This window comes from Phaenicophaeus curvirostris, chromosome 8 (assembly GCF_032191515.1).
Source record: "Phaenicophaeus curvirostris isolate KB17595 chromosome 8, BPBGC_Pcur_1.0, whole genome shotgun sequence".
In the NCBI taxonomy this organism is placed as follows: Eukaryota; Metazoa; Chordata; class Aves; order Cuculiformes; family Cuculidae; genus Phaenicophaeus; species Phaenicophaeus curvirostris.
This window is the reverse complement of record NC_091399.1, coordinates 32,375,566-32,400,035: the sequence shown is the minus strand read 5'-3', so window position 1 is coordinate 32,400,035 and position 24,470 is coordinate 32,375,566. Positions and strand designations below refer to the sequence as shown.

Here is a 24,470-nt window from a genome sequence, read left to right as displayed (position 1 = left end):
AACAGGAAGAAAACCCAGATTGAATGATCGGGCTCTAGCCCATCCTGGCCAGGTTTCCAAACTTAGCCGTATGAATACAAAAGCCAGGGACACATCATAGGACACATTCATCATCTGTCTGGACTAAAACAACCACTCACACCAATTAAACAACTCCAGCTCAGGTAACTTCCAAGCTGTAAATCATTGGAGGTTTGGGAAGTATATCAGGGCAGTCTCACTGTGTGCTCACCTACTCCAACCATCTTCCGTAGCTACTAGCTATTGGCACTGCTGGAGACAGGACACTGGGCTATTTGGACCTTTCTTCTGAGCCACTGCCTCTGACCTTACATTATGTTCTTATTTTCACAGAGTTAGCTAAGGGACTCTGTGGATATCCTTTCAAAGGAGGGCTTTGTTTGGGTGTGTGTGTCCCCCACCAGTAAGAGAATTTCTGTGGGAATCTTCAATGAAACTGTAGCCCAATTTTACATTTTAGTAGTCAAACTTTATTTTGTCCATTCTCTAACATCAGAAGTTTCACTGACTTTTGCTGAAGCTTATGTTTCTCAGAACTGCTGAATATGGCTGGATGTTATAGACTGAAACAAAGGGAATGCTGCTCAGCTTGTAGGCAGCAGCACACAGAGTGGCTCTGTTACTCAGTTTGTAAGCCAAGAACTTGATGAAAATCCAGGCCTTGTTGCATCTGTTTGCTTCCAAGTTTCAAAAGTTCAATCTGTTCTATTCGTACTATCCAGTGCCCTGATAAACCATGTGATTTGAACAGTAACTGCAATGTAACTTCTAAGCAAATGCTACAATAATATTAGTATTCAAATCTGTAAATGCTACGGGAGTTAATCAAATTATCTGGACAACTGTCAGAAAATGGAGAGTTACATAATTTGCTTTGTGTTGTCCAAGAGAATTAATTTTTGAAAATAATCTTTTGAGGAATGTTCTAACAAGCAAGTCAAACTAAAAGGAGTCTGCAGTACGCGGTGAGACTGATTTCCATAGCATAAGCTGAAGTTGATACTGCTTAGGATGTTGTAGTTTCTTACAGTTGTGTATTTTCTTGAGGTATACAAAATAAATTGTTTTACTATATTGGTCAATTTTGCAATATAGTTTGTAGATTAGCAGCATTAAGTCCTTGGAAATAAGACATCAACAATCAAAAGCACAACTAGTTTCCAGTTCAGACTGAAAAGGCAAAAAGTTGTTCATACTTGTGTGTTCCATTGGTGTTGATGTGGTTACAGGTACATAATCAAGAGCAAAGTTTATCCCATCGACTTAAAGATTAAAGCATGTAAATACCCAAAGTTTAGCTCTGCTGTTCATATTGTATAAGAAAAGAGGAGAATCTGTGCCTTTCATTAGTATTACACTCACTGGCTTATGCTAACTAGTTCTAATTAAGTTGTTTCTACTCTGCCAACTAGAGAAAAGTTGCAGCTCTTCCGAATACAGCAAAATCAGTACCAGTTGAACTGGGTCTTATCAGTCTTTCAGATTTAGGTTTACATATCTGAAAATTTTAGACAAAAAAAAATTCTACCCACAGTTTTCCCTGGCCCAGCTATGATTTACATATTGATAACGTGAAACTATTCTGTCTGTAAAATGTTATGTCTGCTTGGCTTTACACTTTTGGATGGGAATTTAATCTGTTAAATATCGGGATGACATCTCACACATTTAATTGCTACAGGGTCACTGCATTGAATTTATTTATGGCACTGAATTTCTAAAACATGAGGAGGACATTATGGTTTGTTTTTTTTCTTGTAGGTAATAGATCGACCTTATATCCTGAGTATTTGTCTTGGCTGTAGAGTTAACTCAGCTCGCAATGTCTTTGTGGTTTCTAGCCTGAATCCTATATACCCACAAATCCTCAATTGCAGCATTGTAGTACTTTAAAGGTTTCTGGGCATAATCAGTGCAGTGTCAGCTGATGCAGCGACTGTGCGAAGCGTAGGTAATACTCCGCAGTGCAACCAGTCATTGTAGGGCTTGGCAGACTCAAGTGATGCCTGTCATTTCTGTTCCCAGTAGCAACATGGGTGTATTTTGTACCATGAATGCTCAGACAGGGTAATTACTTCTTGGAAATGTTCAATTTTTTTCATGCACAGGGAAACTCTGCAGTATGCAGCCTGCCACTCTCTGGGGTTTTCGAATGTTCTGTGTCAGGATTAGGATTCCTGATGTTAAGACGCTCAGACAGCTAAATACAGAGTTCGGGGAGATGGACAGATTCAGAGACAGAAATAAATATACATAGATATGTGTGTATCCTCAGGAAAAAAAAAATCAGATGGAAAAAAATGGCAGATCTGGGAAAATGAAGACATATGGAGGATTTAAATCAGGTTTACTTTGCAGTGAAGGCATTGCCTAAGGCATAACAATGCTAGCAAGAACAATGCCTCCGCTCAGGAAAGCAGTGACCCAAGTGTTTGGCAGGGGGGCCTGTGGAAAGGCTACAAAGCATTACAAGCTGGGGAGAACTTTCTGGTAGCTGTTCCTATGTCAGGTTGTTTAAATGGGAAATAAGTAGACTTCATATTCCTGGCATTTTAAATTATTCATTTACGCTTAAGGCCTGCCAACCAAAGCATATGTTAAAAAGGAATTTTTGTCTCCAGACCTTAAGGGTTCATGTTTTCAAGCTTTTCTTGGCAATAAAGGCCAGAAAGGTCCTCTGTTTTGCTGCTTTCTTGTTTGCTTTTTGTAAATTAAAGCTCAAATAACCCATGTAAGCTCTTTGCTCCAGAGGCTGGAGCTTTATTAAAAGAAAAAAACAGTACAAAAAATCAGAAAATACATGATAAAATCTTGGTGGCTGATAAAACAGAATCTGTTTTCTAGAGCGTGCCATATTGGAAAAGAAGTAGAAAGGACACAAATGAGAGAAGAGAATCTTCAAGCAGGTAGGGCCTGTTTATCTAAACTGGGACAAGGAAAACTTTTATCTCACTTAACTTTTACTTTTGGATGGCATTTGAAATGGACTTGTGTGTTTGGCAGCTCATCTGTTGAGGCATCTGGTTTGAATTCTGCATGCTCAGAGGGCACTTTGCATCCAGGGATGCAACACAAGAAATTAGAATTGGATTTGCAGTTTAGCAATCTGTAAACGTGGATGTGCAATCATACATCTAAATAAACTCTGTTTATTTTGGAGAAATTGAAGCATCCATACCACTGGAGAAACTTGAGGAAGGTTATAAATGGAAGGCCTCAGGCCATATTCTGTGCCACTTGTACAATGCTCATGCAGTGCAAAATGAGAAAAACACACCCAAGGTCCCCAGCCGGGAAATTTCTCTTTTAGACCGAAGAGTTCTTAATTGACTAGGAGCTGATATAGTTAATAACCAGTTTTACAACCCATTTAAACAGTGTCTGAAAGGGATTGTAGGGTAGAGAAACTGCAGTTTGACTCCCTCCATTAATTAATCACCTCCAGTCCCACCACAGGGCTAAAGATGAACTGAGTAGTGAATCGGAAAGCTTTAACCAACTCACTGAGAACCTTTGTTGTGCAAGTACATCTTGGCCAGGGAAGAGGATTCGATCTATGAATTTTAGTGGTGCATTAAGTAATTTTTAGGTTATTTATGGCACACTAGTGCCACTTATCTTTTTCAGACTTTATCTGCTTAGAACATACTTTTTTTTTTGGAAGAATATACTGCTTGTTCCACCCTTCCCTATTCCTTCCTTTCCCCAGAATGCTGACTCAATTCCTTTTACTTTTTCAGTCAGCTTGCAGTTTTAGGCATTTCCTTGTCCAGTTTTCAGCAGAACATGTTACTTCCCTCTCATCAGCACTGTGCACTCGCTTGCAGCTGTTGAATAACATGCTGGCTGGAGATGGAAGTGATTTCTTTAAAAGCAGCAGATACTGACATAAGACCATCTCCTCTTGTTGGAATACATTGAGACTATGGACTTGGGCTGCAGTTGTGCAGTTGTGTATGAGAGAAGGAAATCTGACTCACATAATGGAAGTAATGGTAAATCTAGAGCCAGCCAGGGGACTTGAGGGATAAACGTAGTTTTGTCATAGACTCTTTTTCTAGATTGTTATATTTCCTTTTTATAGGTTTTCACATTAGCCAAAACCCCAGATAATTTGCATTATCAGCAAAGTTTGAGTTCTCTGGTGATGAAGATCAGACTTAAGTAATATAGTTTATAAAAAATTGTAAACTTTGTTGACCAAATGTAATCTCTTATGTAAGTATTGTTTGGGGAGATCTTATTCAATGTGCATGAAGAGTCTAATTATCACTTTAAGTTGAGTGAGATGCTTGGAAATACTTCTGCTAGACGTAGCAGACAGTTCATTTAATCAAATGATTGTAATGTGCACAATTTGCACATCTAAGATTTTTGGAATGTTTATTTTTGTGATATATTAAATCTGCTCATCTGATTGAAAACCGATCTTTATATGACACTGCTTAATTAAGCGTTTAGTTGTATTGCTTTTTACATTAGTAATCCCAAAAGAGCTACAGGAATTGATGAATATTCTTTCAGCAATGTTACAATATTGAGAAACCTGAAAGAAAAAAGTTTAAATAAAATTTTGCCTTTTTGAATCCCATTAGTAGAATAAATTCTTTTCTTATATGAACAATTTGTGAAGTTATTAAAAATGCTACAAGGGAAAGAGACGGAATTACAGGTATATGAAAAAGTCATGATAATGGTAAAGGGGAGGGAGAGATATTCTTAGCTGATTTTAGAATCTGCAAGGGATGTAGATGCTATGTTTTAGGCAATTCTTTTAGACTAATGACATCTGGCTGGCTTTTATCTGTGCCAGTTGCTATATAGACCAAGATGCCTGTCCTGCCTCTATCACATTTCTTGAAGTAGAAATTAATAAAAATACCAGTATATAAAAATTATAAAATTGCGCTATTGGAAAAATTGTAAAATTATACTATTAATTGTAAAATTTATACTGGTATATATAAAATTAGACATAAAAATGCTGGTAATTCCCAGTCACCTGACTGTTAACATGCCTATCAAGCGATTTAGAATCCTAAGGAAGCAATCCAAGCTTCTGTACTTCTGTCAGAGACTTTCATCAAAAAGTTCCTCATCCACATCCCGAAGCACTTTGTGGATGTTTTGCCCCTTTCAAGCCTCACTGGCAGCAAAAAACTGGACTGTAGGATCTGTTCCAATTTGCTGTCCAGTGCACATGATAAATATATTAAAACAAACAAACAAACAAACAAAAAATCTCTATCACCACCCCCAGGTCTGCTATCTCATTCTTTTAATTAGTAACTACTCTTTCTGAGATGCCATGTGTATCAGCTTTGTTTCCTGTGGTTTCTTTTTGAAAAAGACAGAGCTGTCACACCAAGGTTTTTCAAAGCCTGTGTCTGTGAGACAATATTGGTAACTCAATCTTTTAAACAATTCTGTAAACACAATTCCCACTCCTATATTGAGGATAACTATACATTTTTAAGTTGTGATTGTAGGTACTCCATGTACTGGAAGGAGTGATTAGAAATTACCCAAATTAGATATTACATTGACTTTTATTTGAATACAATAAACTTGTGCTGTCTTCCAGCCCTATCACAAACTTTTGTTTAGACTTAACAGACATCTCACATGCCTGAGAATCCCAGCTACAAAAATGATACTGGCAAGCAAGAATAAACAGTAGATACATGTATCTATAAATACAACAATATAGTTTTTCTTGACCTTGATCTCTGCAAGGTGCCCATACGGTTTGTGTTTTTTGGGTCGATGGTTGTGCCATCCAGCAAATGGATTTGTCCTGCAGTCCCATGTAGGAGACTTGCAGCTAATTTTTAGCCTTGGATTTATTCCCTACTTAGAAGAATCAGGCTTAAATTATCTAACTCATCTATATATTCATTTTACAGTTAACAAAATAGATTTACTGATGATTTCGAAGTGCGGTTTTCATCCCTCATGCTCATCTGTATATAATTACCATTATCTAGTACTATCACAAGGCAAGGAGACAGAAATTCATTAAATAATTTTCTAAAAATATTTCTCTAAGGAAAATCACTAGGGTAAACTTGATTTGAATAGGAACAAATTATATCTTTTCAGTAAACAGGAAGAGACTGACAATCAAGAATATTTCAGTTTGGGATGCAATTCGAATGCCTTTTGAATCACAGAGACTCTTCTGGGAAGAACACATCCTCTGTTTCTGCAGAACCCATCTAGCTCTTTGATCTTATCTAGCCTATATGGCTTTTTCCTCTGTCTTGTGCCTAAAACCTCGATACTTTCCTCCTCTCGGCCTGTGTGGTCTTTGTGTCATCTTGTCAGCATCTTGGGGGGTTTGTCCATTTGTTTGTTGAATTTACACAAATTAAATTGATATGGGAATCTGAAGTATATATAAATATAGATATTTATCTATAAATATACTGGTACATTTTTCAATTGCTTCTCAGCTGTTTCTTACTACCAGTAACAGCAGGAGTTAAATTAATTTGTCTTTTCAGATTCTAGGGTGCATTTTAAAGGCCAGAATATGTTTAACTGTAGTTTTATTTGTAAACTGAGCAAGTTTGATTGAAAAGCTGCTGTGAAACTACTAAAATCCATGATGTAGTTTTCACAGTCACAGTGATTATTACACTGGAAGTATTTTCCATGGCTGCTTTAATTGCTACTTAAACTCAGTTAAAGAAACATTTTTCATGAATGGTCACCAGACTTCTGTAGCTACATCTGTTGAACACAACAGGTGACACTGATGAAATACCTTTTATTACTGATAACAGGAAACGAGCATAAGGTGAAGCAGAGGTAAACAAGTCCTTGTCATCTGATGGTGTTCATATGCAATTACTGCTGTCTCGCACCTGATCAGTCACGCGCACACCTTGAACAGTTCCATCAAGGTTGAATCACTGCTGCATTACTGCTGCAACTTAATTTAAAAAGGAAAAGAAAACAAATCAGTCATTAAGCAAATGCTCTGGTCACCTTTAAGGACATTTTATGTTTTGATTGCATTGTGTGTGCAAGCAAATGAGAACATATGTTAAATTGTGAACTATTTACTCTCCACATGCCTTACAGCAATGAGGTAATACTCAGTCTTTGATATGTAGCTGGGATATTTATTGTATGTGTTTAAAACATTTTTTGGAAAGGAAAATATTTCAGGTGCAGTCTCATCAGTCAAGTTTCATTACTGTTATCGATAGTACCAAACTGATTCAGAAGAAAGAAAAAATGTAATTTCACATGAATATTCAAAAGTCCAGAAAACAAAGAAAAGTTTTAAGGCAACATTGCTCAGTCTCACATGTCAACACCTGTGGGATTATATGTTTTGCACTTGCAGGAACATTTTGCCTGCTGGTGTTGTGCAACAGTTGGCCGAGAAACAGAACGGATTCCTCTCCCCGCTACAGAGCTGTAAATGAAAAATAATACCATGTGATGGTTTCTCATTTATGGACATAAAACAGAATTGTGGTTCCAAGGAGGGGGAGTGCAGCAGAAAGAGCATTTGTAAAGATTCCTTCAGACTCACACCAAATTCCTCTGTCTGCAGTATGGTATGTGACAGGTTTCATGAAGCGTAACTTGCAGTCTCCTTTACATCACACAGGGCTGATACAGATGCAGACAAGTAATGCCCTTCTCACTATGTTTGCCATAAATTTTTGATATTTTCCAGAGCAGCAAAGACACATTTTAGTTAGCACAATTTTAAATGTAGCTTAATCATGGTTAGCTAACATGGTCCAATCATCTCTGCTCTTGTCTACTCTGAGGGCAGAATTGCTAACACTTTTTCAAATATGACTGATTTTACACTGTCATTAAGGCTTTTGACTCATCTCCTCACTGCACCTTTGATAGTCACAGTACCATCACCCAGCTGAGATCTCTCTTATGTCACCGGTGGTAGTTACTCTAATTCCTATACATGAGAGAGGTTATTGCTGAAAGCAAGAGGAACGTCGTTTAAATTTAGGCATGTTTTTAGCTGCTAGTGTAAAATTAAACATGACTGTTGTGTTGTCCTGAAAGAGGATTAATTTCAATATGGTTTTTAAGTGTTTTGTTTGTTAGTGCCAGGATCATCACTTAACTTGAAGACTGGGTTGCAGACAGTAAGTTACTGTGATTTGGGAAAAGTAGTTGTTTTGTCTTATGACCAACATTGTATCAGAGTTATTTTCTTTTTGTAGTTTCCAAACCATTTGGGCACTGTTCTGATTGTGATGAAGACTAGATGAAAATGGAAGAAAATAGAGAAGGTGAGAATACATAAGAAGACAAAAAGAATTAGGAGAACAAAAAAGGGAAAGCCTCAAGAAGGAACACTTGCTAGAATCAAGATTTGCAGTAACACCATAAAAATGGCATCATGCCATAAATAGTCATGAGTTTGTCTTATAGGCGAACCATTTCATGAGAAGAAAGCAATTCAAACCGTCAATAACATTCTCTTTTACCTACTTACTTCATGTATCTTATAATTCATTATCTTTGTGAAGTACAGACGGAATTAGTTGTAGGTTGGGGGAATGCTGGGAATTCAATGTGGAGAATTTTTAAAATATTTTGTATTTACTTAAAACATAGTAGAGTTCTAAGTGTTTTGGAAAGACAAGCCATGCATTCCCGGGATTTATAGTACAGACAACATGCCTACGGAAAAAGGGAACAGAAAAAACTGTTGGGAGAAGACTTTCTCCCTGCTACTTTGTAGACAAATTAGTCTCTAACCCTCATTTTAGTCAAATTACAATACACATTACAATATTGATGTCTTTAATTTGTAATGAAGGCAGCTGCTGTTTCAGCAGTGGTAGCTCTTGTTCTATTTCTGTCAGAACATTTATTAAGCTGTACAAGGAACGGCTAAATCTCCAACTGCTCTATTAGCTGGACATCATGTCAAATTAGTGCCTATTGAAGATTTTTCTGGGTTTCAAATACAGTTGTGAATTAAAAATCAAATCCTATGTGAAAAATTTCACTTTGCTGTGAGTCATCTGTCTAGTTTATGAAGAGGTCAAATTGACCTTTTGTATATATCTCTATTTTCTCTAAGTCTTTTGGGGCATGAGATATTTCCCCATGAAATTGGCTCATACAAATATGCTTATAGTCTTGATGAAAAGATAAATTGTGTGTGTTTTAAAATGGTATAGATGGGTCTGTAGTGCTGCATTTTAAATTCACATGCCTTTCCATCAAATGCAATAGTTTCAAAGAGATTCACTCAAGCCTTATTCAGGTTATTACCAACTGTGATGTGCCGATCTTTTAATAAAAATTCAAGATTGTTCTAATTATCACAGTTCAAAAATAGTTTTGCCTTTTGGGATTCTGAATATTTGCAATACAAATGACATCATTGCACAAAACCAAGGAGGTACAAGTAATCCATACCATACTCTGTTTCTATGTGACAAGATTGCCAGATGAAGAAATTAAATTCAGATATAGTCAAGTATTTGTGAACATCTGGACAGAAAACACCATTGAGATGAAGAAATATGCAAAGATACCTTAATATCCTAGTTTGTGCTTCTTTAATACTGCTACAGTCTTGTATAAATTTGATCATTCCACAGCCCACTTTAAAAGACTTCCAAGGCAGCTATAGCTGTGAAAGTCTGCAGACCACCACGAGGAGACAAGAGCACAACACAAGAGGAATTACTAGATTATTCCTACTCAGTTTTCATAATGCGTACATACTCCAGCAACTAGACCTCCTCCCAGGAGATACACTGTAGAACTCACACATTACAGGTTTTATGCAAAAAAATTAACAGATCTCTATGAAAGATCTGATGAAGGTGTCAGGTTAGATTATTGCCGGCTAATTATTGCAATGGCCTCTTGTAGCCTTAAAACATTCCAGCATGTCAGTAATCCTACATCTAAAAAACCTCCAGATGCATAAAATGCAAAGAGCACATAAAGCAAGTCCCAGGGTGTATTTCTGGTTAAAGGCACGTCTGCAGTTCTGACTTCTGAAAACAACTTGTGTCACTAGCTCTGGAAAGTACTCTGAGGTTTCTGCTAAAAGGTACCTTCAGTCCAAAAGGTCATTGTACATTTCTGTGATGATCTTCCTTATTTCTCAGGAGGGATCTCTCAGTTATCTAAGTGTGGGAAAATGCAACTTTCTATCAGGAGCACAGCTATTGCTTGGCTTTACAAAACCTGTGCAACATAAGGCTGTCTCCATTTACCTGCGAGCCAGTCCCCTTGCATTGCATTCTTTGATCATAATCATAACAATAGTAATTCTTTTTTTCCAGGATTTTGTATGGTTGTGCATATGGTTCCTTTTGTTCTGTAAAACTCAGAATGGTTTAATCCTTCTGACATTTAGAGCCTTAATTCTGTACACGTAATACTGGAGCTTGGCACTGAAATTCCAGAAAGCTGTGTTTGTCATTTCATGTTCGGGTATGCAGGAGGCAGGAGTGAGTCATTTGTCTAGTCAGTCTCCCAAGTGTTCATGAGTTGTAATAATACTTTTCCTAGAACGAGGAGGACGAGTCATAGTAAATGCCTACGTGTTGTTTTGGAAAAAAATTAATGGGCTTCCTGTGTGCTGATCCATAGCTTAAACAAAGCTATAATAAAGGAAGGGATGGACACCTAAGATGTTCTTTCCAGGGAGACCAGTGGATGCGATTAAAATGTTATTAGCTTTACTAACAAAGGTATTAGGTGATCGTAAGAGATTTATAAAACACAGAGGTCATTAGTGCCTGGTTCTGACTTGTGTGAGGCCTTTCTATGCTGTCCAGCTGCAGCACAGTTTTCAAATTCAAGTCAACTGTAACAGAACAAGTCACTTCATACACTTAAGCAGTATCTTACAATGGAGATTTGCACCAAACCGGTTATGCTGTTGCTATTGTAGCTGCACTTGTGCAAGCCCCATTCTTCACAAGCTGGTTTTGATTTATTGGTAGTCATTTGTTTGTCCAGCATGCGCTTAACCTTGGGCATTGTACTTCTAAAGAAACAATAATGAGCACTGAGATCTGGTACCCATTTGCCGAAATGTTGGTGGTCAAAATCACAGAAAATCCTATTATACTTACAAGTAATAGCATACTAATACTGTTCTCTGTGTCCTTTGGTAACAAGTGTGTCCTGTACTAGAGGATCTTATGACAAACAGATCCAACGTATAGTGGTTATTACAGAGCATATTACAGATAAACACATTTCCTGCAGGACAATTCATGTTGAATGTGAGAAGACATAAAATGAAACTGTTAAATTAAGTTTTTACTCAGTTCATTGACATTTTGACTTTCTTATGTTCTCAACAAGCTTTCCCCCAAACCCAGCAACACAATCTCATCAGCCCTTCAACATCTACCCCATTCTCAGTGCAGGATATACTGCAAAAAGTCAAGATTCATGGGCTCAGCAAAGGGCGAGATACAGAAAAACATGGTTTCTGCTAAAAAAACAATTAAGGGGAGAGGTACATTTAGTACATTCCCCAGTTCCAGATTTCAGGAAATCTCCCATGCTCGCCAAGCCCTAGAGAGCTGCTTGTGGCTAAGCCAAGAAAGTATTTGGGTAAGTTATAGCAGCCCTAATTTTTCTGTTGACTGAAAATACATCCAGTTTTATGATCCTATGTCAGGAGATGACATTTCAATTCCAGCTTAGAAGCAGATAGCTATTTCCTTCTGGGAGCTGTCATTCTAGGTTCTTTCAAATCTACAGTACAACAATCCATTGTCAGCAGGCTGACAAGTGCTGTTGTAGTTATTACAGAGATGTCTGAGGCTGTGGGATAGTTGTTTTAACTCAGGTGGTTGGAGGCATCCAGGACAATGTTTGCCTGTGGGAAGCACAGACCACTCAATAACAGGAAAGATAGATGTGACCACACCAATCCAGTGTTGGTCAAATGGAACTCTCTATTATTTTAATTTGCAGAGGCCACAGTGGTTACCTCAAGCAATTCATGCACCCTGACTCTGGGCAGAGTGGTTGTGTATGATGACCACATGTTTTGGAAGTCCACCTACCCCTGAGAAGAGCCAAGTGTGGTACATGCATGGCCAGGACATGAAAGTACACAGCCACATCCCTGGCACTGCCTGTTATTTCTTAGTCAGCAAGCGCAGCTCGTGATCTGCTGCCTAGGAGGGCACGAGAGCAGTACAAAAATGCTGTCTGGATCGGCAGACTGCTGTGCACTTCACAGTTTGAGGAAGCAAGATGGTGGGGTTTGTTGTGGTTTTCTTCTAACTTGGAGGCTTCAGAAGGGTCAGGCCCTCGGGGACAGTCATTCGGCCAGAGCAGACATCCCTCCTGAGACACTTAATCATGCTCTGGGTGAGGCTGCCCTGCGTGAAAGGCTCGTTAGGAGAGGCGAGTACCCTTACAAGTCCCTAGTGTTCCTTGACTCAACACCCTTGTTTCAGTGGCCTTGCTGTAGCTGTCGCTTTAGTCCTGGTCCAGATGGGAAGCACTTGATGTAATACCCAGCAGAGAGAAGGGGAACAGCAGCAAGAACACATCTGCCGAGGCAGATAGCCAGCCCACGAAGTCCTCCTCACAACGGCTCTCAGCATCGCGAACTCCCAAGCCAGGTTCTGTTACTCTGTTTTGCATCTTCCTTCTATTTGCAGTAAGAAGACATCAGCCTGGGTGTAACCCCTCTCCTGAGAGGCCACCTGTCTTCTGCCAAGCTGTAGCTGTTCTCATCACTTGGGGAGAGGAGTCTGAGAGGAGAAAACAACTGTCAGAGCAAAGGGCATCCATGCAAGATCGTGGCAGCTCACAGAAACCCAGGCCCTCCAGACCTCTGCTGAGGGGCCCCCTCCCAAATACTGATGTGCTCAAATACTGCTGTCCCCAGCAGACACAGCTGTAGTTTTACAATCTTCTGGTTTAATTTCCAGGTATTAATTATTGCGGGATAGTATTGCAATTTTAATCAAAGAAAAAAAAAATCAGCCTAGAAGTATAATAGCCTGTGCTACTTTCAAGGGATTTTACATGGGAGGAAATGAGCGTGAGGTGGAGTAGTGGTGTGGCAGCAAATACATAGACTCATGGACTCATAGAATCACCAGGTTGGAAGAGACCCACTGGATCATCGAGTCCAACCATTCCTATCAATCACTAAACCATGTCCCTGAGCACCTCATCCACTCGTCCCTTAAACCCCTGCAGGGAAGGTGACTCAACCACCTCCCTGGGCAGCCTCTGCCAGTGCCCAATGACCCTTTCTGTGAATTTTTTTTTCCTAATGTTCAGCCCAAACCTCCCCTGGTGGAGCTTGAGGCCATTCCCTCTCGTCCGGTCCCTTGTCCCTTGGGAGAAGAGGCCAGCTCCCTCCTCTCCACAACCTCCTTTCAGAATGGTGTGAATGTTTTTATATCTGTTCTGTTTGCTTTTTATGTTCTTGCCTTCCATATCTCCTTTTCCTTGCTGAAACAATGACTGAGAAAGAGGTTGGTAAAGCAGAGTTTCTATAAAACCTTTATTAGAGAATAGATGGGAAGGAAGGATTACATGTTTCATGACAGCTGATGAGAAATAGCAGCTCAAAATAACTGCCAGCTGAGGAATGATGGGATGCAGAGGTGGAGCGTGAGCATTAGCACAAGCATGAAACTGAACTGAAGAGGACAAAAATGTGCACAGCAGTTGAGACTTAAGGACAAAGGAAGAAACAAAACACTTAGTGAGGTCAATAGTCAGGTATGACTCCAAGTAATTTTCTCTTATTGGTCTGAAAGCATATTTCAAGTTTAAATTTGTGCCTAATCCATCTTGGAGTAAAGTGAAAAAATAGGGATGTTTTCCCTCCGTCCTTGGTGACTGATGTACAACAAGGTAACGCAAGGGGCTCAAAAAGTAGCTGAAATAGCCAGTGTGTGGGTGTGCGCAGGTACAGGAGGAGCAATTTGTGCTTTTCTGTTCCCTGGTGCTGTTGTGGCAGAGGGAGATCTGCCTGGCTGAAGCTGGAGCGCCAGGTGGGAAGAAGAGCATGAGATGTGGTGGCACAAATCAAAAAAAGAAGAAAAAAGAAAGCTGAGGAGGGAGTTTTTACAAAGGTTTGCAGTGATAGGAATGGGGGAAATGGATATAAACTGGAGAGGGGCAGGTTTGACTAGACATGAGGAGGAATTTCTTCACACTGAGGGCAGTGAGGCCCTGGCCCAGGCTGCCCAGGGAAGCTGTGGCTGCCCCATCCCTGGAGGTGTTCGAGGCCAGGTTGGATGGGCCTTGGGCAGCCTGGGCTGGTGGGAGGTGTTCCGGCCCATGGCAGGGGGGCTGGAACTGGATGGGCTTTAAAACCATTCTGCCATTCTGTGTTGCTTTCAGCCCGTTCGTACACGGCTGTTTCTCACAGTGCAGGAGAACTTGGGGCACTTTGCTTCCCACTCCATCTTGCTCCTCTAGCTTTTGCCGCCTGTCCCCTCATTGTTTCTCCTGCTATGAGGGCTGCTCAACCCCTTTCTTCTGCGTTTCCTTTTGCAGGAGACCCGCTGCTCCCCGTGCTGCTTCACCAAGCACAGCCCGACAGGGAGAGGCAGGTGTACAGCCCGCAGTTGCCTGGGCAGGCCCGTCCTTCCACAGGTCCGGGGGAGGGAGAAGCAGAGGCCGAGCCGTCCCTGGCCGCCGAGCCACGGGAGGACGCGTCGGCTCCGCGCGCCCCGCTGCCTCCCGGGCTCCGCGCCCAATTCTGTTGCAACCGAGCCCAGACCCGATGCATCTCCTGTCCTAGGACTCGCCCCACCCGCACCTTGACTGAAGCAGGCGACTTAACAGTTCGAAATGCTCGAAGCGCCCCCGGCACAAGCGGGGCCAACGGCGCAGGTGAGGGAAAGGCCGGGAGCCGGCACGCCGGCCGCCGCGCCGGGCCAGCGACTCCAGCTCCGGGTTTTCGTTGCGGCTGCCTCGAGCGGGCTCCGCTCCGGCCGCTTTTGCTCGCGGCTCCGCGCGCCAGCGGAGGAGGAGGAGGCTCCGGCTCCGGCCGCCGTGCGGGCGGGGCTCCGGTGCCGGGTTTTGTCCGGTGCCGGGTGGGGAAGTTGCTGAAGTTGGGCCCCGCGGCGCGTGCTCCCTGCGGCCGGGCCGGGCATGATGGAAGCAGCATGGCCGCGCGCCTCCCCCTCACACAGGTACCGGGCGGGGGGCGCGGAGCGGGGAGGGCTGCGACCGACCCTAAAGCCCATCCAATTCCCACCCTCTGCCGTGGGCACGGGCACCTCCCACCAGCCCAGGCTGCCCAAGGCCCCATCCAGCCTGGCCTTGAACCCCTCCAGGGACGGGGCAGCCTGTGCCGGTGCCTCGCCGCCCTCAGCGCGAAGAATTTCCTCCTAATGCCTAGTTTAAATGTTCTCTCTCCCAACTGAAAGCCGTTCCCCCTTGTCTTCTCGCTCCGTGCTTCTGTGGAAAGCCCCTCCCTAGCTTTCCTGTAGCCGTTTCAGGTACTGGAAGCTGCTCTAAGGTCTCCTCGGAGCCTTTTCTTCAGGCTGAACAACCCCAGTTCTCTCAGGCTGTCTTTGTAACAGAGATGCTTCCAGCCTTCTGATCATCTTCGTAGTCCTTGTCTGGACGTGTTCCAACAGTTCCATATCCTTGTGTTGGATTTTAGAGCTAGATGTCTTCCTAGCCTCCTCTGGACCCGTTCTAGCAGTTCCATATCCTTGTGTTGGGGATTCGAGAACTGAACATGGGACTCCAGGTGGGGTCTCACGAGAGCAGAGCAGAGGGCAGGATCCCCTCCCAAGCCCTACTGGCCTCACTTCTTTTGTCTTTGGTAAAGACACTAGGTGCGGGGTTTAAACCTGAACCAAACTGCCCAGTGGCTTTGGGACACAAGCGAGGAGAGTTCACTGAGGGCTCATAAGCAATAGCCATGGTGACTGTGCCCGGTGGCTGTACCCGCAGCCACCAGCTTCCGTCCCAGAACTCCACGCTGGCACCACCAGGAGCAGCAGGAGCAGAGGTACCAGGGTGCACGTGGGCACTGTGCAGGAAGATTAGCTTGGAAGGGAGAACCTAATTTGTGGTTTTAACAGAAACTTAGCTCCCGAGATCTTGCTTGGAAATAATTTTACCTTGTTTTAAGTGGGCCCTGTGGTGTGGGGACACTGTTTTTGCAGATTTTGCAGGTGCCTTATAGGGAGGGGGTGTGCAGGTGATCTTAAAACTTGAAGAATCTCAGCACCATTTTATGCTCAGGTGGTCTCAATTTGCTGAAATTTTTGTTGCTTGCAGTTTTTTTTCCAGATAGTGGTAAATTGCTTTGTACAAGTTATTCTATGTTGCTATGACTGTGTTTTGCTCCCAAGAGATTTCATATCTAATAGACTGCACTTTTAGGTACTGTTTTGTCTCTTTTAGCAGTGATGTGAGAAATTCTCATTCCTACCTGATTTAAGCCTGAGGCAGGCCTGTTAGTGTACACAATCCTGGTTTGGGATGCCTCAACGCAGGAAGGATGTGTTAGAGTGGGTCCAGAGGAGGCTGCAAGATTATCTGAGGACTCGAGCACCTCCCATACAAGGACAGGTTGAGAGAGTTGGGGTTGTTCAGCCTAGAGAAGAGAAAGCTGCAGGGAAGACTTATAGCACCCTTCCAGAGGGGCATAGGAAAGTTGGGGAGAGGCTTTGTCAGGGAGTGCAGCGGTAGTACAAAGGGTAATGGATTTACACTGAAAGAGGGGAGATTTGCGTGAGATGTTAGGAGGAAGTTTTTTCCTGTGAGGATGGTGAGGCACTGGCTTAGGTTGCTCTGAGAAGTCGTGGATGCCCCGTCCCTGGAAGGGTTCAAGGCCGGATTGGATGAGGCCTTGTGCAGCCTGATGCAGTGGGAGGTGTCCCTGCTGTGGCAGGTGGGGTTGGAACTGGGTGATCTTTAAGGTGTCTTTCGGCCCAAACCATTCTATGATTCTATGATAGTAAAGCATCGCATGTACGGAAAGTAAATCTAGTAAATAAGTGTGAATCACTTAAGCCCATAAAAGTAAATTTAGAAAGTTGGTAGCAAGGCTACTCAATTTGCAGTTACTCCCCTATGTAGTTGACTTTGAGAAAACCATCAGGTCTTTCAAGGAAAGAGAGGAGGGTCATTCAGTGAAAAGATGAACTTAAGATATGTTGAGAAAATCAACGTGTCTTTAAAGATGTAAAGATACATTATTATGTGTATAATATACATATTATATGTATTAGTATTAATATAGTACCTTCTGTGAGAGCTTGATTTAATATTAAACCATGTTAGGTTAGCCTTTTCTGTTTTGGTTTTTTTTTTGTTTGTTTGTTTAACAGTCTTCAAGCAAAAGAAAAGTTCAAAACATCTCCTTCCTGAAGAGGAAAAGTGTTCATGTAGACCAGCAGCCTTAATTCTGTTGGACTAAAGGCGTGGGCTGTTCTGGCTCTTTATCTGGGGAGAGGGGAGGGAGGCGTGTCTGCTCTGGTGTGTTCTACAGCAAGACATTATTGCTTACAGGCTGTGTAATCCTTTCATTGTAAAATTTATTTACTTTTTCAGTCACATGGAAGGGGGACTAAATACAAATGTGATAATGTTGACAGAAGCAGAAAAACCACTAGTATCCTAAAAACCATTGTGACTACAGCTTACATCGGTGTGGTTAAATTGAGGAACATATTTTTGTTGTTGTTGACCGTTTCTGTGGACATTTCTTTTCTGTTCAGTTGGTTTTTTCTCTTGTTGCATCCTACAAGAATCGTCTTAGAAAGTCAAGGAAGCCTAAAGACAGTTTCTTCAATGTGGGTTCTAACTTCTGGAATTTCAGAGTTATGAAAGGTCATAACAAATAATGTTAAATACTCTAAACCTGTTTAGATGAGCATAAGGAAGTGAAAATGGGGGCGGGAGGTACAGTTACTGGCTGCGGTTAGATCAGTTACTAACACTAGCAATAAAAAGCATGCAGATGGGTACTTTCTGCTGTAGACCACATGCAGAGAACAAAAGGCATATTAACCTGCAGTCAGTCACACAATGGTGTCGAATTTTCTTTTCCCCTTCTCGTGCTTGGTTTGACTGTGATTTAACATGTCTGTAAACTTGGGTATTTCCAAATAAGACTAGGGTATTTTCAGATGACTTTGCAGCTGCAGTGTCTGAGAAGGCTGGACATCAAAAGCTCTGTGTAAGTTATTTGAAACTTCTTAGTACTAATTGTATTCTGTTGGCTTATTAGTAAAAGTACTTCAGGACTGTGTAGCTGAGGTGGATTTATTACACCAAGTATGCTTGAAAGGGTGTTTTAAAATAAAGGTGATTATCCACCCAGTTTAGTAATAATCTGACGTATCTTTTTTCTCCCCATTTTGATCTCCCCCCTTCTGCAATGTCTTGTTGCCACTTGCATTTGCTCGTTAAATGTTATGGTGTGAGCGTAACTCTGAATTGAATAAGGAACTTCTAAGAAAACCTCTACCGAGGGAATGTTTTATTGTGGTTGCCCTTAGTTTGGAAGCAAGGTAGCAACATGAATGAGAAGGAACTGTTCCTACCTCACAAATTGTCATCTGTTGTTGGAAAGCTCTAAGCTGTAGCCAATATGAGCAGTTGTATTTCTGACTTTCTAGAGTTGGTTGCTTCTCTGGCCTGTTTCATTTAGTGAATTTAGGGAGGAAGAAGAGGAAACTGGAGATCTGGAAAACGCACACCGAAGGTGGGGAAGATAGGTTTGTTGAAAGCTGGTGTAATGTGGACATTAAAAAAATTCTTGTTGCTTATGCAAATGGAACTTGTGGTTTATTCTGAAAAATTGTTTGTGTGTTTGAGGGGAAACTCACAGTTTGGAGTAGGACTGTAAAGAAATATTCAGGGAGAATGGGAAGATAACTTTTTGCGTTTGTTTCCACGATGTCGTGTAATACTTTTTGTGAAAAATGTGGCAGTCATCATATAAAAGTATTTGTGAGCTGCTTAGGTAAACAAGGCAGAGTCATGCAATGTGAATTTGTATCCTAATTAGCTGTCAGTCTCAGTTTAAGTTACAGTATTGTGTCACAGAGCCCGGAATGCTGTGCTGTCAAAAGGAATATTACAGCTGAGACTAAGCAAGATACCTGTCTAATGCATACATTGCTGGGATTCACATCTTGTTACTGGAATACACAGGATATAAACACTGCAAGTATGGGTGACAGTCTTAGTAGTGTATGTTGTATAGAATGCCAAAGCTTTTGAGGTGCCTGGCAAATTTCTGATTTTTTTTTTTTTATTTTCTAAGGGATCAACAAGATGTTAAATTAAGGTCTTGGTTTATTCTTCTTGCTGGGGTGGGAGATCTGTCGTTCCTCTTTCTGTCCTTCATTAAAGATGAGGAAATGTGAATATGCATATATTTAAACCTGTGTGAAGTGGAGGCTGCTCCTGAAGCAGATAGAATTGATTTTTTTTTTTATTGATATTGCATCAACCATCTTAGAGAATAGCTATATCCAAAAAGGCAATGGAGCTGCTTTTCCGTGTCACACAGGCTTTGTTCAGTCCTGGTTAGAAGATGGTGGAGGTTTCAAAATTAAATTGAACCATTGTTAATTATGCAGTGACAGGAATATATGCAGAGAGAAGATGGCAGAGTTTCTTTTTGTGCTTCAGCTGTTCAGTGGGAACGAAAATGGCAAATCTTGAAGGAACTGGTAATATTTGTGTGCAAATATATAGAAAATTACTGTTGTTAATCTGCAGGAGATAAGCTTGGTTGTAGAATGGAAAGTGGTAGAAAGCTTTACCATGAATCTGGGCCCCTCACCACAAGAAGGGTGTTGAGGCTTTGGAGCGAGTCCAGAGAAGAGCAACGGGGCTGGTGAAGGGGCTGGAGAATAAGTCTTACGAGGAGTGGCTGGGAGAGCTGGGGTTGTTTAGCCTGGAGAAGAGGAGGCTGAGGGGAGACCTCATTGCTCTTTACCTGAAAGGAGGTTGTGGAGAGGCGGGAGCTGGCCTCTTCTCCCAAGGGACAGGACGAGAGGGAATGGCCTCAAGCTCCACCAGGGGAGGGTCAGGATGGACATCAGGAAAACATTTTTCACGGAAAGGGTCATTGGGCACTGGCAGAGGCTGCCCAGGGAGGTGGTTGAATCACCTTCCCTGGAGGTTTTTAAAAGGCAGGTGGATGAGGTGCTGAGGGACATGGTTTAGTGATTGATGGGAATGGTTGGACTCGATGATCCGGTGGGTCTTTTCCAACCTGGTGATTCTGATTCTGTGATTTTGGATAAGACAGCAAAGCAGTAGGGGAAAAAGCAACAAATTAATTATTGTTTGGAAAGGACATTGTAAGTAAACCACCTTACCTTAAACTTAACCTGCTTTTTAGCTGGCTGGCTTTTATCTTACTGTTTTCTTTCTTGCTTGTAATCCTAGCTGTACAGTGTCCAGGCTACCCACTGTTGTGGAAGAGGTTCCAGGTAGGATGGTCCACAGTAGTTATGCTTCTCATTCTGGATTATTCTCATATCCTCGAAGTTTAGCAGGAGCTGCAAGAGCACTGAGAGGAACTGCTTGCGCTTTGTTCCCCCATCCCTTCTTACCTTCTTGGGAACAGAGAGCTGGGATTATTGCAGTGTTTTAGATGAACAGCTCTTTTCCATACTGGGTCCTTTTGGGATCCAGGAAACAGCAAGAGGACAACTAAACAAAGAACACTACAACTACACAAAGAACATTTGGAACCAGATTGTGTTGTTTGGCCTGGAAACTCTTAAAATGAATCCTAGAGCTTTGCATCATGATAGAATACAATGTTTTGGATTTGACTCAAGATAGAAAAGCTTGCTTCTCCCCTTCTGTCTCATTTGGGTTGGAGGGGGAAATTTTCTTTTTTTTCCTCCCTCTGTGCACAGCTTTTGTTTGATTGTTTTTTAAACCTTTCTGTGCAAGGAAGGTTGTGGGTGGATGGGGTGGACAGACTGGTAGTAGTATCTTATTACGCCTAAATGTGAGAATGCCAGAGAGATGAAAACATGGGGATATAAAGTCTTGATTGACATCAGAACGTGAAAGAGGCATGTGTCCCTGAAGGTGTTTCTTATTTCCTAGGTTAATAGTCCAAAGTTCAGAGGTTAGTATCAAAAGCTTGTAATTACTAGAACAGACTCTACTTCTACAAAGTGATAAACTTTTAAATGGAATCATAATACTGTATTTCTATTTTTGTTTGCTGTGGAATGTGACCTTTTCTCCCTCTCTCCTTTTTGCATGGAAAACAAGTTGAAGTTACTCTTTGCAATTGATTGTTATAAATCCCATAAAAATAATTTTGCCAGGTAAATTATACAGGAGTACTTTGAAGGATGTTGCACAGTGTCTTTCTTCTTATCCCAGAAGAAAAGAATATCCTAGCCTATATTTGTATCAGTTGTTTTGTTGTAGGGGATGCGTTGAAGGAAAAGCAAGTCTACTGCGAGTAAAATAGCCTGGGAAATTTTTTTACTACTGTTATTCTATTTGGCGTCACAGGAAATTCCAGTTGTTGCAGTGATACTGATGTTAAAATGAATATTGGAAACACTAATGAAATAAATAGGAATTACTGGCTTGTACTCTTAAGTGCTGAGTTAAAAGATTGTTTTGCACTTAGCGTTTTCATTTTAGGACTTCATAATGATGTTTCCTGTCCAGGAGTGACAATGATCAGTTTGGCGGTAATACTGAAACACTTGGCGGAACAAAGAGTGATATTGGGCAAGGGGGATGACGATGCATGATAATTGATATTTCTAGCATATGTGCCGGCCAACTCAATTTTAATTTTCTGCTCATAGCTTTAATATGATTCTGTGCCTTTATTTTCAAATTATAATGAAGTAGTGCATGATAAATGAAGTACTTGAATGTTTAGTAGAACTACCTCCCTCTGGATTGCTGTTGGAAGTGTAGCTGAGTCGGTAGGTACAGCATTTGAGGTTTAGTTTAGAAAATAGCGTGCTTTGGAACATGCTGGAAAGCGATTGGAAGTGTCACTTGTTATGTTGATATTATCTAGTCAGAGGTCTGGCAAAACTTCAGTATTTTTCATCAGGCTATTTTAAGGGACATGCAAATGCCTGCTTAGTTGGTAGCTGAAATAATTAAAGTCTTTGGGTACCAGGGCAAAGTCAGAGCAAGGCTCAGCTGTATAAATGGAGGTGTCGCAGTGAATACCAATGCGGGTTTCCCAGCATATGAAATTTTTGCTATGTGAGAAGTATTTCCCACCCGCTCCCCAGCAAACAAACAACAACCCGCAAGCTCATCCCTCCCAGAAAAAAAAACAAACAAAAGAACTAGAGAATCAAGAAAGGCCATTTGGCCCTTAGAAGAAATGAAATGTCTCTGGGGCAGTGTACTTGCTGAATAACAAAGTGTCAAGATGTGAATGAAAGTTCTCCCCTTATTTCTAGCTCTTCCCTATAATTTTGCTTACAGGGTGTTCTGGTGATCCTGCACGCATTCTGTAGCTGAACAAGATCACACTAAACCCCTATTTTTTTACCAAACTTCCCCTCTTAATATTCTTTGATAATTGGCAACTGTGAACATCAAAGTGCTGAGCCCAAAGAGCAGGTGTATTACCCGTTGCTATAGGGCAATGTATTTGGATTTTTTTAAGCTGTCACTGTTAATATGTGCTGTATTAGTGTTTTCCACACCTGTATGATTGATGACAACATCTAGAATACTGTTGGTATCCATATTTTAATGCAAACTTATAAATTTTAAAGCTAAAGAAGCTACCTTGTTTAGATTTTGTGTGTAGGAAGGTCTGTAAATCCTTTGTTTTAAGATTATGTTCCTTTTAAAGGGGAGAATGCTATTTTTGGTTGATATTAGAATTTGTGTGGTTTGTTGTCTTTTGGGTTTTTTTAATTATATATTGTGTACTTAACTTATGTTCAGCTGAGTTTGTGAGGGCAGCACGTTGCAATAATCCTAGGGTCATCCTCTGCGTAGATGCGTACCCAGTCATGAGCACAGTCTTTTGTTTTGGGCAATGTGTGCTTTATGAAAACAATATCTGATTTTGTGCTTGTTTTTACATTGAGGAAGAGAGGTAACCCTGACAATATGTTTCTTGGGAATCTCTTGGGCAAAGCTGTTTGTTATAGGCCAGGATATAAGGTTTTGCATGGCTTTTTTTAGAGTTTTGAAGAATAGTTTAAAAATAAATTCATGAAGAAAGAGCCTTTTCCAAGGAAGCTGTTGTATTTTTTTGTCCGCTGAAGTTTAGGTGAGCACTGAATGTCTGGTAGATGGCAGCAGAAAAAAGGCAGAAGTTCTCTGGCAAGGATTCAATTTACAAAAAAACTAAGTTAAAATATTACTTTTTTTGTTACGCCATTGCTGTGGATTTAGTTGTGAATCCAGGAATTGGTTTGGATACCTGAAAACTTTACAGATTTATGGTATTATGACACTAAATTCTAGAGAATGATGCAGTGGATAATGAAATAAAATCATATTGCTTTGTATTCATTAGAAAGTGCTTCCTGACCTCTATTGTTTCAGGTTTCTTCTCTTGCCTATAGATGATCTTGCTTAAGAACTCGTTTCACACTGCCTAACCTGGTAACCTCTCTTGATTGTTATCTGATAGCAGTTAGTGTCATTGTCTTCTAAACAGGAGTTGAGTCTTCTAAAAGTTAACAGCATGAAGAGCTGTCACAGTCATCATCTTACAGAATAAATATATTTATATAAATGCTTAATGCTTCTTTGAATTCTTTATTTGTCCAGGGAGAATGGAATTGAAATTGGATCTTTAGGATTAACTTTATCTTTCTTTCTCTCTCTAACAGCTATCGAGTGCAAATCCTGTGTATGAGAAATTCTATCGGCAGGTATGTATGGTCTTGTTGAGAGAACGAACTGTTTAGTAGTTAAAGAAAGAACAGTCTTTTGCTGTAGACGTCAGCATGGCCAATGGTGTACAAAGAGTAAAAGGAAAGGGAAAATTATTCTGCTTTAAAATATGTTTTTATAGTAACTAACACTAAGATCTGAGCTATATCAGTGTAAGTTTAATATTGGTTGTAGGATAACTTATTTGATATGCTAGGGGTCTGGTAGGTATGTATGGTATGCATCACTTTACAGTTATGTGTGTGTGTATGTACACATATGCAGACTATTAGCACTTGGAATGGAGTAAGTCCTCCTGAAATACCATATTGATATGTTCTTTGTTCCTTTTTACAAATGAAGCTGAATTTCTTGTATTTGTGACACAGTTAGTGCGAGGTAAGACTAGCGTCTCTCTCAGGCTATCTACAGAGGTTCTTACAGGATGCTGTAAGGAGTGAAATTTGGATGAAAGGCCACTGAATGCCAAAAGCGTGCATGTAGTTCTTGCAGCTTTGCTCAGCAGATACAAATCGTTAGACTTTATAATGTGAAAATAAAATAAAATAAAAATATAAATTTTATTTATAATCTGTCTT

At 40.9% G+C, this 24,470-nt stretch overlaps 2 protein-coding genes across 5 annotated transcripts in view; one reads left to right on the top strand and one right to left on the bottom strand.

Annotated features, from left to right (window-relative positions):
- Positions 1–24,470, bottom strand: part of OSBPL9 (oxysterol binding protein like 9) — a 185,899-nt gene that overhangs the window by 71,862 nt on the left and 89,567 nt on the right. The gene's annotated exons all lie outside the window — the stretch shown is intronic.
- The window catches only part of EPS15 (epidermal growth factor receptor pathway substrate 15), a 49,586-nt gene continuing 39,936 nt past the window's right edge, over positions 14,821–24,470 (top strand). For 3 of the 4 annotated variants that reach the window (XM_069863112.1, XM_069863113.1, XM_069863109.1), the window contains exons 1-2: positions 14,821–14,877; positions 23,829–23,870. In XM_069863112.1, coding sequence (XP_069719213.1) covers positions 14,836–14,877; positions 23,829–23,870 — 84 coding nt within the window. In that variant the 5' untranslated portion in view covers positions 14,821–14,835. Of the gene's footprint in view, positions 14,878–14,898; positions 15,180–23,828; positions 23,871–24,470 lie in introns of those variants that run through there. The other variant, XM_069863111.1, reaches the window with a different exon arrangement.